A 16,382-nucleotide genomic window follows, 5' to 3' on the forward strand; every position below is an offset into this window, starting at 1 on the left:
GTCTTGGATTGTGGGGATTGGGATAGACGGAACCAGGAAAACCACATAGTAAGGTATACCAACCACAATGGGAACAAAAGCAACCAACTTTCTTTCCTCGCTCTTTCCAAAAAAAAAAAAAAAAAAACTTTCTTTCCTCGCTTGTTTCTTTGTTTCTTTTCTTTATTTATTTATTTATTTTTAATTTTTGGTTGGGGTCCATATATAAAAGATACTCTCTCTCTCTTTCTCTCTCTCTCTCATTCGTGATATATTTTTACTTTCTTTAAAATCAAATTATCGATGTTAATTTGTGTCAATCTTATATTACACTTTTTTTCTTTTCTTTTGGCTTACAGATCAAGTTCGATTCCCAAATACTCAGAGACACGTAAATTGATTAGTGTAATAATTTTTTTTTTTAATTTAGTTTATTAAATTAATATATATATTTTTTTTTAAAGCATGCAATTCTCACGTGCATTTTTAATATAAAATGGCAAGTCTTTAAAAGATGTAATTTATATATATATATATATATATATATATATATATATTTTAAAAAAATACATATAAGAACAAATGTCAACTCATTTTAGAGAACAACTTGGTCCTTATTAAAGAGGGGAATCGATATACCCCATTTTTTTTTTTTTTTTTTCCCGATGTATTTTAATGCATGGAAATCTTATCACACTAGTCAATTCAAACCTCAAGAAAAGAAATGCTACCAACTATATTTTCATTTTAAATAATGCTAGAAAATCCTATAATTATTTTCACAATGTTGGTGTAACCATCTTATTAACCTTTTGGATCAATCATGGTTAAAAATAAAAAAATAAAAAATTAGTTGGAACACGTAATCCTTATATGATACTTGTGAGAAAAATGTGGTATATAACATTCCTCTTTTATTAAGAGTAATGCCAGATATAAGTCATGTGGTAGTGCTTATCGACTATTGTTTAAAATTAAAAAATATAAATAACGAAAGATATTACCATATTAACCCAGTAAAATAAGATGAGAAGGGGTGAAATGAAGATGTAATAATATTTGGCGTACTCTTTTCATAATGTACAACAATACACTTGGACAAGTGTGTGAGTTGTGACATGATAAGAGTGCAACAATTTCATATATTCATGACTCAACATATTTGATCAGGCAAAACCCATGTGACTAGCTTTGAAGAAAAGAACAAGACAACCCTGTCCTACATGTATATACATTTTTACTTTTGCTCAAGAGTAAATTTACATTTCAGTCTTCCCATGTCTCCCTACAAATATCGCCAATCTAAAATTTATCAAGCTCTTCATTTTCTGCTAGTGAAAAAATAAGCAACTTCACAATTGAACAGGAATACCTCTGATCTTTCTTTGCAATTTCATTCCCATTTGTGCTCTTCTGCTATCATATCGACAGGTAACGACCCCAGAGGGACTGGTGAATCCACATCTTCAAATGAATCACTATCATAATCTTCATAATCGTCATTGTCAGTATCACTGTAGTTGTAATTATCTTCACTATAACCCTCGCTTTGAGGATAATCTTCAGTCTCTGCCACTGAGCTGCTTGTACCATCGTCACTTGACAAGATTAATGCTGGATAGGAGTGCTCTGTGGCCTGTGAAATACCCTCAAATTCCTCCACCTTCTTCAAAAGAGCATCAGGATCAAGAACAATCTCATCCAGCAACAATGCTTTGCTGGACTCAATTGCTTGCTTCCAAAGCAACATCATTTTAGGGCTTGTGCTCACTGTTTTGGGATCAGCCTTACAACAATCATTGTCATCCTTGCCTGTAAAACATCATGAAAATGGAAAATTAAGGCCAGAACATTTCAGAATCTGTTATCATATGACAATATTAACGAGCAGTGCTGGGGGACAATTGACAAGATAGCCACAATATCACCTAGTGTTGCTAGGGAGAGTTAATCCTTTGTGGACTGGAGATATCAGATTTATTTATTTTTTTAAAACACGTACCACTCTTGGAACGAACCTAAAAAATTGGGCCCCTTCTTTTTGGGATGGGGGCAAATGGAGTTCAGTCACATTTCATTGCGACTATTTTAATTTTCGTATGCAACAAAAATTAATTTTGTCCACATGCAATCTTCAAATTTGTAATTGGAAACTATTAAAGTATTTATAAAATGATTAAATTACCATTTTCTATCTACTTAAGTTTTTGAGATATGTGGGATTTAATAGGAAGAGAAAACAAAAAAAAACATTGTGCGTGTAGGTATAGTCAACATGACGCAGTTCTTGGTAATGCAATTTCCTTGAAATTGCTTCTCTTGCAGTACTTGGTAAGGACCTGTTTAACTTTTTCCCAAAAGACAGGCTACAATTGTACTTGACATTTCCAAATTCATTTGAAACTAGTGTCCAACCAAATTTCAACTAGCTGGCCCTGCCAAGATAAATGTCTAGTTGTCGACTTAACCATGGTGGCCACTAATGCTATTCTTCCTGAATCTAACTGAAATATAGTGACCAACAGAGGTTTCTTGGAAATTGGAGTGGATATATTTCTTTTGGCAGAGTTTTTTAAAGATATATCACCATGTCTATTTTTTTGCATAAGGTTTACTATCCATGACACAGTGGGCCCTGTGAACATGAACATGATGTATCCCACTATGCCATCATCAAAAACCCATATGAACAACATATTGTCTTCCTATGAACTAAAACAACCAAAATCAAGTGCCTTCCCGCCCCATGAACAGAATCATCTGGCTATTATCTACAATTTGAGGTTTGCATCATATCATCTTTTAGTATGAATAACCTAATGTATCAGGCACTAGTGCCCTTGACTGATGTGTCTGCAGTTTCAATTATGGTTTCAGAGGAAAATTGTGCAACTGCAATGTGGCTTGTGTCCCATTCACTTCTCTAATGCTTACCTGAACCATCCAAACCACCTGCAATGCCCACTGCAGGGGAGATTGAAGCCAAGGGAGCATATTCGTACATTGATTTCCAATCTCGTCCCCTCCACATCAATATTTGCTCATTGTCAAAAGATAATAACACACAAGGAACCAATTCCTGTCCGAAGTTAAGAGGGAAAAGGTTAGAAAAGAGAATGGCATTGCATCCAGAACGATTGAGGTAACTAGTAAAGAATATAGAGACTATCAAACAACATTTAACATATTAGCATTCCTAGTAGCCTCATCAAATTTTACTCACCAAAGTAACTAAAAACCACTTTTCTCTATTATGGTGAGTCACTTTTTAAAATTCTCCCAGCAGTCTCACTATTTTAGCTATTCACTATCACTATTTCATTTAAATAATATTTTTTCAGATTTCTTTATTCTTTCTCTATTTAATCTTTTTATACAACAAGCTACCATACACCTTCATCTTGAGATTAAATCATTGCTAAGAAATTCACAGAAGTTTTTATTTACTTCTCAACCAAATTCAAGAAAGAAAGAAAGAAAAGATAAATGAAAAAACCACAAAGTTTATATCAGGGATAAAAAAACCTTTATGTCCATGAAATAAGAACATCATCATGTGAGAGAGATGGGAGATGGGGAGACGAAAATGGGAGAAAAAAAGAAAAAAATGTGCTGATCATGTGAGAGAGAAAGGAGAAACAAAATTGGTGAGAGAGTTGGTGGGTGAATATTACTCATCAAAATTTGTGAGTATTTTCACTTACCAAAACTTTTTGGTTAAAGTGGTGAGGCTGCTGTGAGTGATTTTTTAGTTTTTTCATCAAATTGGCTAACCAAAATAGCTAAAAAACTATTTTGATGAGACTACTAATAATGCTCTTTTTTTTTTCTTTTTTTTTGATAAGTAACTACTAAGAATGCTCTTATATCACACTTGTATAAGGCATTGCCTATTAATCGACTGTCCAATCGCGTGTCGTGTAAAAGGGCCATTTTCTGGTGCAATGGTAAAGTCCGGGCTGCCAGGCACAAGTGCATAGGTTCAAGTAAGACAGAGCGACCACTTCATACAAAAGATGCTGAAGGGTAGGATTATATCCAAGTCGCCCCTCCTATGACCCCACTTAGGTGGGACCAGCATTGCTAATGACCCATTCAGTGTCACAGAAAACCTTAGAAAGGTACCATTTCCTATGAAGCTACATTTTTTCTTTAGCTTTTTTGCTAGGCTCCTCTGGAGCCTCATATACAGATGCAAGAAGACAGATGGAGGTTTGTAACAGATAGAACTATGATGGGTGAGGAGAGTTTATTCTGCAGTGAGCCAAGCCCAAACTGATGGGATGCTCCTGTTACGCAAGCCTAAGTCATTAGGCTTTTCTCTCTGTAGCTTGGTTGGGCTATAAAAGTTTAAAAATCAATCATAATTTCAATAAAATGTGAAAAAGCTCCTTTGTCCAGAAATGTCAAAGAAACTATATTTTTATTTAACTTGTCCATCAAGTACCATCCTGTGCTTTTACAAACTTCAAAACTAGAAAATGACAACTTCATAGAATATTTTTAACACTCAGCAGTAACAATTTCTTTCAACTTTTGAAGTTTTTAATGTACAAAAGAGCATGTAGAGAAACAATTTCAAAAAGTGAAAAATTAGTTAATCTACCACAATCAATTCAAAATAGTATTGATGATAAAGCCACATCTGATGAGTTCCTCTGTGAGCATCAATATCATTTTTAAACCCTGTCTGACCTACTAGGGGATTCACAGGACAAACCCCGTTTATCATTTTAGTTCATCAGGTGAGGACTCAGGAGCCAAAACCCAGGCCCTCAAAGATAAACCTGAAGTTCATATTTCATATAACCCATTAGATATCTAATATTATATTATGTAAATTTCTGTTTGTACTTAGTGTCAGAGCATTCCTTCTTTTAATCTTTTTCTTTAGTTTCTGTCTAACCCTGTGAATATATTTTGTTCTTTAATACCCAATAATGTGTCACATGCTTGGATATAAGATCTGCTTACATTATTACTGCCTGAGGAGTTAGAAGGACAGAAAAAATTACAAGATTTGGCAACATTATTACCAACTGAGGAGTTAGAAGAACAGAAAATGTTACAGACCTTAAGCTTAGCACCCAACTTCTTGTAATCGCTTGCATGCATCCCTTTGCAGTCAATTTTCACTAATGGACTTCCTTCAAAAACATTCCTAACATCTTTCACCAAGGAGATGTATACTCCATTTTTTGCTGCAATGTGAATAAGCAATAAATACTTTGAATTGAAAAGCAGTAATAAAAAAAAAAAAAAAAAAACTTGAGCCTTGGTGGTTCATATATAGTTCATATATTCTTCGTCCCATAAAGGCACAACTAGTATAATCTTCCCCATGAAAGCAGACCTAAAGGATAGGAACAACTTACAGCACACACTTGCAAATCCATACACTATAGGAAATGGCTTAGTTTATACAAGTATGTATAACGTGACAGGTAATGACTGAATTGAGGAATTCTGAGACCATATTGAAACTGAGGACAGCTGTCTACCATGAGTAAAACGTCTATGCATCAGCCAATTCATCTGACCACGCCACACAAAAGGCGGTTGACAACCATATGTTGGAGTGGCTGGTACAATTGGCACTAAAGAGTTTATCCTATGACGCTTTTGGAATGGAGAAACATATTGTTTAGTTATTTCTGTTTGTCACTTCACATCCTATGGCTCTGGTTAATTAAGAAAAATGAAACAAATGAACTTTCAAAAAATCAGCAAAAAGCAACCTTCATAACAAGCTGATCAATTATAAGAATGAGTGATGGTCCTGGTGAATTTACCTAATTTACATATTGGCAAAAGTGTTTCTCCCTGCTTCCGTAATTCTTTGGCCTCAGCTTTTGTCAATCCCTCTGGAGCTTCTTGGATAAGTTTCGGGTAAACCGGAGTAGCTGGTTTCCAGAGCATCACTGGGTACTGTGGACGAGTACGATAATTGTAGTTTCTGCCACGGAAAAGATAAACTACACCACCAACTCGATGAATGATTTTCCCCCCGGTTTTTTCCTGGCATTAGGAGCAAAACTTGAGCACAATGCCGGCAAGAGTTTTCTTTAGTAATTTAAGAGTAACACAGAAATGTGTATTTAGTCTGACCAACGGCTTTAATAGTGCATTATATTAACTTTGAGGCTTAAACTTAATAGGGGTACACAATTTGATGTCTTTTAAGCAAATTAAAAGTGGAAAACACCAGTCTCTTGAAACTGTATTCTAAAAGTAAAACAACCAATTCATGCAAAACCAAAAAAAAAATAAAAAAATCCCCATTTGACAAAAGTAATGACAACTAAGGTGAGGCACTAAGGCGACTTAAGTGCAGATCTTCATGTTTGAGTCTTTGACAAAAGCATTAAACACAACTTCCACAAAAATGCTCCATTTAATGGGGGAAAAAAAAAGTGGCTTCAAATGGGCAATGTGCCACACCTGGTCCATAGCCTCATTCTGCAGCCTATTATTGCTTTTCATATCATACGCTATTGATCCCACTCCATCTCCTAAAGCCAGTAATGGGATCTGAAGGAATGCTATTGCAATCGTTCCAATTATGAGCTTTTTATCGTTGCTTTCCATTCCTCGCAAACTAATACATTTCTCCAGTCACATGCTTCATAACTAGTAAGTAATTCACTCAAGAGTCAAATGAAAACGAGGGAAATGGTAAAGAAATGTAATAACCTCAAGACGACGGCAAATGTTATTCATATCTACAGTGGGAACCCCTTTACAACGAACTTTACACACGCGCTGCCGCTTCCAATGCGAATGTATCAGCTCCAACATATTATGCGTCAGCCCGTCCCTTCCTAAATCCAATTAAGACAATTTCACTCAAATTCCAAAAAATCAGAGCACTAAGCAGCGAATACAAATTAATGGATTATGAATAGAAACAAAGAAACTCACCAAGATTAATTTGGCGGTTATTGGACAAGTGGGGCTGAACCAGCATTTTGATCTCCCACTTCCTGAGCGGCTCTCCGAGCACCTCCTCCCTCGTCCTCCCCTCCTTCGGAAACTTCCCAAGCCGAAACGGCCCCGGCATTTCCACGCGCTTCACTCCCTTCGTTCCCTCTGGAGGCGGATTAAACGAGTCGAACAGCGGAATCTTATTCTTATCCTTCTTCTTCTTCAACGGCGCCTTTCCGGTCCACGGCCTCGGCATCGTTGGCGGCTCGAAGGGCAAGAAGGCCGGCTCGCGGATGGCCAGGGGCTTCACCTTGGGCGTCTCGGAGTAGCTGTACTGGAACTCGAAGGGCGCGCCGGGGAGGAGGTACGACACGCCCGACTCGCCGACGACAACGGAGCGGTCGCCGTCGGAGGAGATGACTCCTTCCTTGACGGGCTTGAAGTATTTGGTGCGGCGGTGGACGGTCTTGAGGGCCGGGTTGGTTCGGGGTTTGGAGGATTTCTGGCGAGGAGGAGGATATTTGGGGATAGGGAAGGGTGGGGAGGGAGTGGTAGAGGTGGTAATTGTGGGGTCCTTTGGGGGTGGTGTTGAAGGGAGAGAGGAAAAGAGGTTGAGGCCTGGCAGTGACGACGCCGTAACGATGGCCATGAAAGAACAAATGCTTCTATATTTACATATAACGACTATTTGTAGTAGTGTATAGTGTATACAGCTATGGATAATGTGCTCTCTGAAACGAGAGGGAGGGAGGGAAATAACTGACGAAAGGGAGTGAGCGACACCAATGATATTTCCAAGTTTACTACTATAAACGGCGTCGTTCTAACATGTTTAAGCACCCCTGCAGCGCGCTGGCAAATAATTTAGATGAAAATGCGCGATTAGCGATTATTAGCTCTTATTCCATTTTAATTATAAATTATAAAAATAACTGTCAATTTGAGATTAATTAAAATTATAATCGCATTTCATAACTGTTTTTAAATTTGAGTATTTTAACCTTATTTTTAAGTGTTGGCCTTCTTTAAACCACTTTTTTTATCTTATTTTAAATGATTTTTTTTTAAAAAAAAAAAAAATTTCTTCGAATGTATGGTATTGTTTTGTATATATATATATATATATATATATAGTTATAGCCACTAACGGCTTACCCCGGCTAAAATGGATAACCATCTTGCTCTAAATAAATAGTGATATTTTTAACTATTTACAAAAATAATTAATAATTAATTTCTTAGCCGCCTTATAATATTTTTCACTAAAATTTTTTCTTATTGATTGATACGATTTATAAAGAGAAATGCTCAAAATACTCATAGTACACAACAAGTAAACTACTACAAACCGCAATAAGATAGAACTCATATATTGAGTTCCACCTCATTATATCTCGTGGTAATGCAATTGTTATAAACTATAATTGCATGATTTAAAAATGTAGTTTTAGAGGAAAAAAAAGCTGATTTGCTCATATACGTTTATCGTGTTATGATCATCATCGTCCAATCAAGCCTCATCAACGGCACTCACATCAAGCCTACCATGAACGCTTATGCACCCAACCACCACTCCGCAAACCCTAGCTTTCCCTTCCCAATATAAAACCCCTTCTGCATTCCGTATTCCTCATCTCCAAATCAACTCGGCGGCGCGGTTCTTGTGCGGCCAGAGCCACCAAGCAACCATGCAGATCTTCGTGAAAACCCTAACGGGGAAAACCATAACCCTAGAGGTCGAGTCCTCGGATACGATCGACAACGTGAAGGCGAAGATCCAGGACAAGGAGGGCATCCCGCCGGACCAGCAGCGTCTCATCTTCGCCGGAAAGCAGCTCGAGGACGGTCGCACACTCGCCGACTACAACATCCAGAAGGAGTCCACCCTACACCTGGTCCTCCGTCTCCGCGGCGGCGCAAAAAAGCGCAAGAAGAAGACCTACACAAAGCCAAAGAAGCTCAAGCACAAGAAGAAGAAGGTCAAGCTCGCCGTCCTCCAGTTCTACAAGGTCGATGACTCCGGCAAGGTCCAGCGCCTCCGCAAGGAGTGCCCCAACTCCGAGTGCGGCGCCGGGACCTTCATGGCCAACCACTTCGACCGACACTACTGCGGCAAGTGCGGCTTGACCTACGTTTACCAGAAGGCAGGCGGTGATTAGGTTAATTCTGTTTTTTTTTTTAGATTTGCTATGGATCTGAACTGCACTATGTGTTTGTTGCTTTAGCTATTGGCAAAGTTCGGGATGGTTATGGGATTATATTCGTATTAATTTTGATGGATTGTGCTTTTAATATTTGATTATACTTATTGTCGCTTGTTTTTTTTGTCATTCTCTGCGTTTTGTTCTCTGTTATTTTGAGTTCCTTTTCCCTTACAAATCCTTGGATTGTTTCGTGTTTGTTCGTTCTCTGGTCGTTTATATTAACATAAAAGACCTGGTTGTGCTCAGTTTGTGCGTAAAGAAATGCCCTTTCGATGTCTTACAAGTATGAACGTATGGATGCTTTGTGGTTCTTTACCATTAAAGATGTATTTGATATACAACTGCTTCATTATTAAAGATCTGAAGATATGGTTTCCATTGCTTAGACACATTTTTTTGTAGTTTATGAATCCACATGGTGTTTAGGTCTTGTTTTGACATGGGATATAAGACTGCCAAACATGAAAGTTGGTCTATGTAATTTTGGTGTGAATAATTAAAACTCAACTATTACGTTTGATCCTATCAAATGCAACAATGACGATTTGCAATTTTTTAAAAGTTACAAATTAAGTTGCTAATTTGATTGAATTGAGTGCGACCATATTGAATGCTATATGCCATTTTTGGTTTTTTTTTTTTTTTTTCATAAAAATCGTAGCATACATCATCTTGTGATAATGTGTATGATATATGTATCACCACACAAATTTCAAATTATGGATGTACTATAATCTTATTAGAAACTATCGTGCACTTATCACGTCAGCCATTAACAATTAGATTTACCTATCAAATTTTGTTGCCTGAATTTTTACTCATGCCACCATGTGTGAACCCCTAATTTAGTTTGTGCAACCATATTGAATTGCTATGTGCTGTTTTTGGTTTTTTTTTTTCCATAAAAACCGTTGCATACATTATCTTGTGATAATGTGTATGATATATGTATCACCACACAAATTTCAATTTATGGATGTACTGTAATTTTCTTAGAAACTATAGTGTCACTTACCATGTCAGCCATTAACAGTTAGATTTACCTATCAAATTTTGTTGCCTGAATTTTTACATGTGCCACCATGTGTGAACCCCTAATTTAGTTTGTAAGGGATGTAGTAAAAGCTATAGTGTTTTAAGCATTATGTTGGTTGATTTTTTACTCGTGTGGCATATGACATTAATGTGAACTGCTAATTGAGTTTGTAGGGAATGTAGTAAAAGCTTTAGTATTCCAAGCATTATGTTGCTTGAATTTTTACTTGTGGCACCATGTGACATTCATGTGAACTGCTAATTGAGTTCGTAAGCCATAAGGGATGTAGTAAGGCTGTAGTATTCCAAGCATTCTCCTTTGTAAGCTAAGCTCCACGTCACTTGGATTATGATTTAGGTTCTGGTGGTAAGATATAAGATTATATAGAAGAGTTTCTTTCTCAATGTTTCGGGGCAAAACCATTTAGGATTCTGTCGATTGCTCTAGACTATGTTCAGCAGTCTTTTGCCCTTTGTCATTGTTTACTATAGGCCACAAGCTTGCTCTTTGCTTCTTTGAGTGACGATGTGGTTACTGCGACAAGGCCATATGACATCATAGTTTTAGTGTCTCATGGGGCAAGCTTACTTAGTTGAAAATAGAAGAAAATGGTTGAAGTACTTATTGCCAATGTAACCTAAGCAATATTGAGTTTCCCAGCTGGATCTAGGTATCGTTTCGCTTGTGCTTCTTTCAAGCGAAGCATTTCGCTCCACTTCCGCTTGAGTACTGTACCTATTCTTATTTTATGGTCGGATTAAAGCATTTCCTAAATCTATATGTGCTCCCCCTTATATATATAGTTAGGCTCAAATAAAAAGGTTAATCTTTATCGGCCTATTGTTAACTCTAGTCCATCTCTGAACCTTCGAATCTCTTTGCCCCACTAAGCATCTTTTTAGTCAAGCTTCCCTTCCGCAAAGAAAGACCGCCTTCCTTCCAGGATTGCTGCTCATAAAGGGGTACACCTGAATGGCCGATTCCTGCTTAAAAGCTTCGGACAGCTGGACAGTGTAAATACAGAAAATGTTTATTTGCTAGGAAACAGTATTTTCCTGTGTCTTTGTTCAATTTCTTATGGCTTTAAATGTGCTTTTCCTATTTTTGTAGAAAATCTTGCCAGGCCTAGTTCAGTTTTTAGATTTCTTACACCATTGGGGTCACGGCTTGTATACTTTTTGTGGATGAGGCCTTTCTTTGCATTTGTTCTAGTAAATGTGCTTTGGCATTATATTGCTTCATGGTTGATGAGTAATTGGCATGATTTTTTGCGCCTGAAGGTGATTACAAGTATTTTCACGAGTCACATTCTATCATCCAAATCGTGTATGTATTTTAGCTGCTAATTATATGCATGATTTAGTGAATGACTGAGAAAGGAATCGTTGATCAACAGTAGGTCATGGAGCCAAGCTTGCTACAGAGTGCCCAATTGTCTCTTCTTGGGAGTGTAAGAATCTGCTTGAAATGTGTCATCTGATTGGTATGAGTCGGATGACAATTTTACTTTAGTAAAAGTGATTTCTTAAATAGGAGACGAGGGGAGTAATATATCAACCATGAAGCAAGACTTGTCTAGTTCAATGTAGAATTTAAATTGTGTGTAATAGGGCAGCTCGAGTTCGAGATTTTGTGCAATAGGAAGTCCTCACTAGATTTTGACAAGCTCTTTCAGATGAACTGCACTATTGCAGTTAGACGGATCCACGTCCATCTTTTACACCTTACAGTTAAAACTTCAAATCCTATGGCGTCTAAAATCCAATCATTTCATCATCCGTTCAGTTTAAGCTAAATCTCAATGGTACCACAACACAAGCCCAACATGATAGTTATGACACTTCTTTTATGGGAATACATATACTTCACTTTAGCCATGTCGTTATCTATGAGCTGCCCTGGCCTCTCTGACGAAAACCCTCGACCTTCAAAATGAAACCTTAGGACAGAAGTCATGCACTCATGAAACGATATTGGAATGCAGTTGGTACTCCGTCAAAGCTACTAAAGCATGTGAATAAGAGTTTGAGATCCCGGCAATTCTTCGAGTGATTGGGATGATTCGACCTTCCCGACCATTCTCTCAAATTATAAAATGGTGGGTGACCATGCTGAGGGGCCGGGGCCAACACTACTTATGAAGGATAATGTGAATGAATTATTTTTTTTTTTAGAAAAAAAGGGTTTATTATATACGGAGTATTCCTGCCTTTGAGAGGTTTACTGAAATTACTGTCATTATCAAAAACGGAAGGATGCCACTCATTACTACGTAGCCCTATCCCTTACATTAATAGAAGTAAGCTTAACTATAGAAGTAAAGGGGTGGTTCAGGGGTGGTTCAGTTGTCTTTTCTTTTTTTTCTTTTTTTTTCTTTTTTTTTGTGATAATTGCAAAATTGGTCGATGTGGTTTGAAGATTTGACAAATCGCTCTCTCAGTTTTAAGAAGTGATTAAAAACTCCATGGGATAAGCAAAAAAATAAAGAAGTTCGGTTAAAAAAATTAACAGAATTTGTTAAGTGTTACGTGTCACCCTATAATTGGTGTTGATGTGACATGTTAATAAATTCTATTAACTCTTCTAACGGCGGGACCTGTTTCTTTTTTTATAGGGTTTTCTACACCTTATTGTGTCATGTCATTACTCTTTACTTAATAGGATTTCTTCACAGCATCTTTAGTATTAATGGTTCGTTTAAGTTTTTTATTTCAAAAAATAGTGATTTTAAAACATAATTTTTAAAATGGCAGTGAAGTGTTTGACATAATCGCGCGCAGTTTAGTTTTTAAAATTATAAGTTTTCGAAAAAGCATTCCATTGCTTACGATTTGAAAACGTAGATTAAATTTGTGTTTTCAAATCGCAATTTTTAAAAAACGCAATTCCAAACGATTCATTTCGATTTGATTTAAAATCACACTTTTTTACTACAAAATCACAATGTCAAACGCACCGACTGTAAATTCCATAGCTCCATAGTATAACAATAACGCAATATATATATAGGCAAGACCGCAAGACCCTCCCCCTGCTACTACTTTTTTTCACACAAGGAATCAGCATAGTCCAATTTTCAAAAATAATTCAAGAAAATATCTTTATATGACTGTATAAGAATAGCCACGCACATTAATGGAAGGCAAATATGACATGGGAAAGATGGAAACTTTGTTTTGGTTGGGTTTGGTCTGCAATGTGTAGATGAAGACAAAGATGCAAGACCCACCATGAGCCAAGTAGTTGAGATGCTTAATTTTTACACAAGAAGATGATGTTATTTAATGCGATTGCCTGCGTAACTGGTTATTCTCCTTTCTAGAAGCTGCCCATGTTCTTTCATCAAACGGCAGTGCTCACATGAGTCTACTGTTCCTATATATATATATATATGCACCAAAGAAGTAGTAAGCCACCAACAAAACAATCTTTTAACTTGGCTACAACTCAATCCAATCCAAACAAGGCCTAATTCATCATGATATGCCTTGTCTTGACAAGATTATCAGTAGCAAAACTATTATTCATTAAGGGTAGAACGAAGTCCCTACGCCTCTTGAGTCTTGATTCCTACCAACCATCACAACCATCATAATTTCAAGATTTGTCAGAAACAGTCCTATATATTCAGAACTGGTCCCTTTAGATCATAGTACAAAGTCTAGGGTCTCCCACTCTAGTTATGTAAGATAGCAACAGCTTTTTTTTTTTTCTTTTTTTCTTTTTTCTTTTTTCAATATTCGGTGATTAATACATTATGAATATCTATCAGCTATCTTTTAGACAAACCTTCCTTGATTGGCTGATTTATCCTAAATCCTACATTGCTTTTTTTGTACTTCCTAGAACAATGATCTATTTTTTAGGCATAGAACATGTTCAAATTAAGCAGACCCTAACATTTGCATGGACTCAATTTTCAACCAAAGTAAATTTGAACTCCACTTCCTTCAATTTGATGTGTGGGATTGTTGAGCTAGCTAGAACTCATGTGGAAGCACATGGGTGAAAGTCAAGTACACACAGGAAGGTGGTTGTGAATGAAAAGGATAAGTAGATGCTGGCATTAAGAAGCTAGAAGTGAAAAATAAAGAAGATGGGAAGTGACATAAACAGAGAGCACAGAAAGTGGAGGTGATCCCTCCTCATTGTCAATTATATTTGCCTTCTTTCAGGAAAGACAAATCCGGAGATGCCTCATTTCCTTCTGCGCGCACCCCTCTGGAAACTTCCCCCTCCCTCTATTATGGTAAAAGTCACTGCATGGATCGCACTTGCACCTTCATGTGAGACAGAGAGGGACTAAATGGAGGAGAAAGGAGAGTCAAAGAAAAGAGACAACAACACATGAAACAAACAAGAACTGGTCAATTTTTTCCTACTGCCATAGAACTTTGAACCTCTGCCACCTCAGAAGTGGAAGTTTCCCACTGATAATTTCAAAGAGAAAATGGCATTTCAGGGGTGTGAGAGTCATTTGCATAGGGACCCAAAAACATTCTGAAATGCATTAACTATGTACTTCTCATCGATGCAAACACCTGTCTTTTGGTACATAATTGAAATAAGAGTTGTATAAATCTGAAGACACATTCTCCTCCCCTCCAAACACACTCATCAGTGATATACATAGAATATGTCAACACTCAATCATCTCTTTGATCTCCCGGAACAGATATGCTATGTAGAATGTGGTTTCTGCTCCACCATTTTACTGGTGATTAATGATGACTGAAGTTCTTACAGTATCTTCATTACTATCATCTTTTACCTTTTTCTTTTCTTTTCTTTATCTTTCTCTTTCTCTTTACCTGTTTGAAATGCAGGTAAGTGTGCCATGTAGCAGCTTGTCCATGGTGGTCACAGTCAGATGCGGCCACTGCTCAGGCCTTTTATCTGTCAACATGACGAATGCTTCTTTTGTTCCTCTCCATCTTTTAGCCTCTCTTAACGATGACAAGGTCAGTTAGTGATTGGTTAATTAGGTTCTTCATTGCTTGTAAATCTTTCTTTATTATAACACCAAATCGAGAAAACTAAGATAAATCTGCACCATCAACTCAATATTTGCAGCCAAATATTGAGAAAAATGATGCACAGAAGGTCTTGGACTGGCGCAGCCCATCAGTGGTGGCCTCTTCTGACTATGAAGAAGATGATATAATCTCTGTGAATCGCATCGTTAATAAACGTAAGGCCTTTTTAATAATGCATTGGTTGTATGTTTCTTGCAAATCTGATTCATTAATTAACATGTTTTACTTGGATAATATTGGATACTCTATATATATAGCCCCTGAGAAGAGACAACGAGCTCCATCAGCTTATAACTGCTTCATTAAGTAAGCTTAATTTTCATCTCTAAAATTATGTACTCCTATATAATTCAACTTATGATCGATCCTTTAAGTCATGAATACTAATTTATATACAACAGAGAAGAGATCAAGAGGCTTAAGGCTGAGAATCCAAGCATGGCTCACAAGGAAGCTTTCAGTACTGCTGCCAAAAATGTATGCTCTTGAGTACCAATAGCTGGGATGCTTTCTGCATTGAACGTACAACGTAATAAAAAGAGTATGAATTTCAAGGGGCTTTAAACTGATTCCTGGACATGTTTGACCATTTTCAGTGGGCTCATCTCCCTTCGTTTCAGTTCAAAGGAGATGGAGACTATAGCCAGAGAGAGGAAAACATGACATGGGAATCCAAGGTCACTGAGGTAATTAATTTAAGACTTCAGTTAGTCCAATATCTGCGCATATATAGTTTCTTCCAACATTATAAACGACAACGTTTTGTATGCATTTCCTTTCAATCCTCAAGGCAATCAGATGAATATATATATATATATGAAACCCAGAATTTTGTTTGGATTTCTATAGGCTGATCTGGTCTTTGTTCCAAGTTTTTCCTTCATGAACAAGTACTGTCTGTGTTCTTTGCTAGCTAGTCGCTTTCTTGTGGTTCGATCGATGGACAACTATAAGTCAAATTTATGAGATAACCTTTTTAGGGAATTTTAACATACTGGCAAGATTCCATAGCTAGCTGCTGTCTTAATTTGTACTAGTTTAGATCTACCACTGAACTGGGTGCATATATTGTTACATAAATATTTTCAGGTCCATGAAGTTGGCAAAGGTTTTCGTGAAAGAAAAGGCCCCAAGAGAGTCCACATGGGCGACGACAGTACCCTTTTAAAGTGAACATGCATGTCTGCAAAGATAAAAAGAAAG

General features: G+C 37.0%; 3 protein-coding genes across 3 annotated transcripts; 2 read left to right on the top strand and 1 right to left on the bottom strand.

Annotated features, from left to right (window-relative positions):
* Window positions 1-1,140: 1,140 nt before the first annotated feature.
* Window positions 1,141-7,659, bottom strand: LOC133866316 (CRS2-associated factor 2, chloroplastic). Its single transcript, XM_062302840.1, has 6 exons — window positions 6,901-7,659; window positions 6,673-6,800; window positions 5,772-5,997; window positions 5,053-5,180; window positions 2,914-3,058; window positions 1,141-1,791 (listed from the first exon to the last, which is right to left on the bottom strand). The coding sequence occupies exons 1-6, from the start codon at window positions 7,550-7,552 to the stop codon at window positions 1,373-1,375; spliced, it is 1,698 nt and encodes a 565-aa protein (XP_062158824.1). The 5' UTR covers window positions 7,553-7,659; the 3' UTR covers window positions 1,141-1,372.
* An 866-nt stretch (window positions 7,660-8,525) lies between these two features.
* LOC133866324 (ubiquitin-ribosomal protein eS31 fusion protein) lies at window positions 8,526-9,233 on the top strand. Its single transcript, XM_062302846.1, has one exon. The coding sequence runs from the start codon at window positions 8,592-8,594 to the stop codon at window positions 9,060-9,062; it is 471 nt and encodes a 156-aa protein (XP_062158830.1). The 5' UTR covers window positions 8,526-8,591; the 3' UTR covers window positions 9,063-9,233.
* A 5,546-nt stretch (window positions 9,234-14,779) lies between these two features.
* On the top strand, window positions 14,780-16,382 carry LOC133858918 (axial regulator YABBY 4). Its single transcript, XM_062294368.1, has 7 exons — window positions 14,780-14,860; window positions 14,970-15,104; window positions 15,217-15,334; window positions 15,437-15,485; window positions 15,581-15,656; window positions 15,776-15,865; window positions 16,269-16,382. Exons 1-7 carry the CDS (start codon window positions 14,780-14,782, stop codon window positions 16,350-16,352), a joined length of 633 nt encoding a protein of 210 aa, XP_062150352.1. The 3' UTR covers window positions 16,353-16,382.

The sequence above is a fragment of the Alnus glutinosa genome, chromosome 1, assembly GCF_958979055.1.
Source record: "Alnus glutinosa chromosome 1, dhAlnGlut1.1, whole genome shotgun sequence".
Classification (NCBI taxonomy): Eukaryota; Viridiplantae; Streptophyta; class Magnoliopsida; order Fagales; family Betulaceae; genus Alnus; species Alnus glutinosa.

What these genes read in the sequence shown, in the direction of transcription:
- LOC133866316 (XM_062302840.1), bottom strand. Translation starts at nt 7,552, where the DNA reads ATGGCCATCGTTACGGCGTCGTCACTGCCAGGCCTCAACCTCTTTTCC. An exon ending in TAACCGCCAAATTAATCTTG is followed by an intron (nt 6,801 to 6,900) that starts GTGAGTTTCTTT and finishes AATTGGATTTAG; the next exon opens with GAAGGGACGGGCTGACGCAT. An exon ending in AGGTGGTTTGGATGGTTCAG is followed by an intron (nt 1,792 to 2,913) that starts GTAAGCATTAGA and finishes GATGTTTTACAG; the next exon opens with GCAAGGATGACAATGATTGT.
- LOC133866324 (XM_062302846.1), top strand. Translation starts at nt 8,592, where the DNA reads ATGCAGATCTTCGTGAAAACCCTAACGGGGAAAACCATAACCCTAGAG.
- LOC133858918 (XM_062294368.1), top strand. Translation starts at nt 14,780, where the DNA reads ATGTCAACACTCAATCATCTCTTTGATCTCCCGGAACAGATATGCTAT. An exon ending in CCTCTCTTAACGATGACAAG is followed by an intron (nt 15,105 to 15,216) that starts GTCAGTTAGTGA and finishes CAATATTTGCAG; the next exon opens with CCAAATATTGAGAAAAATGA. An exon ending in GGGAATCCAAGGTCACTGAG is followed by an intron (nt 15,866 to 16,268) that starts GTAATTAATTTA and finishes AAATATTTTCAG; the next exon opens with GTCCATGAAGTTGGCAAAGG.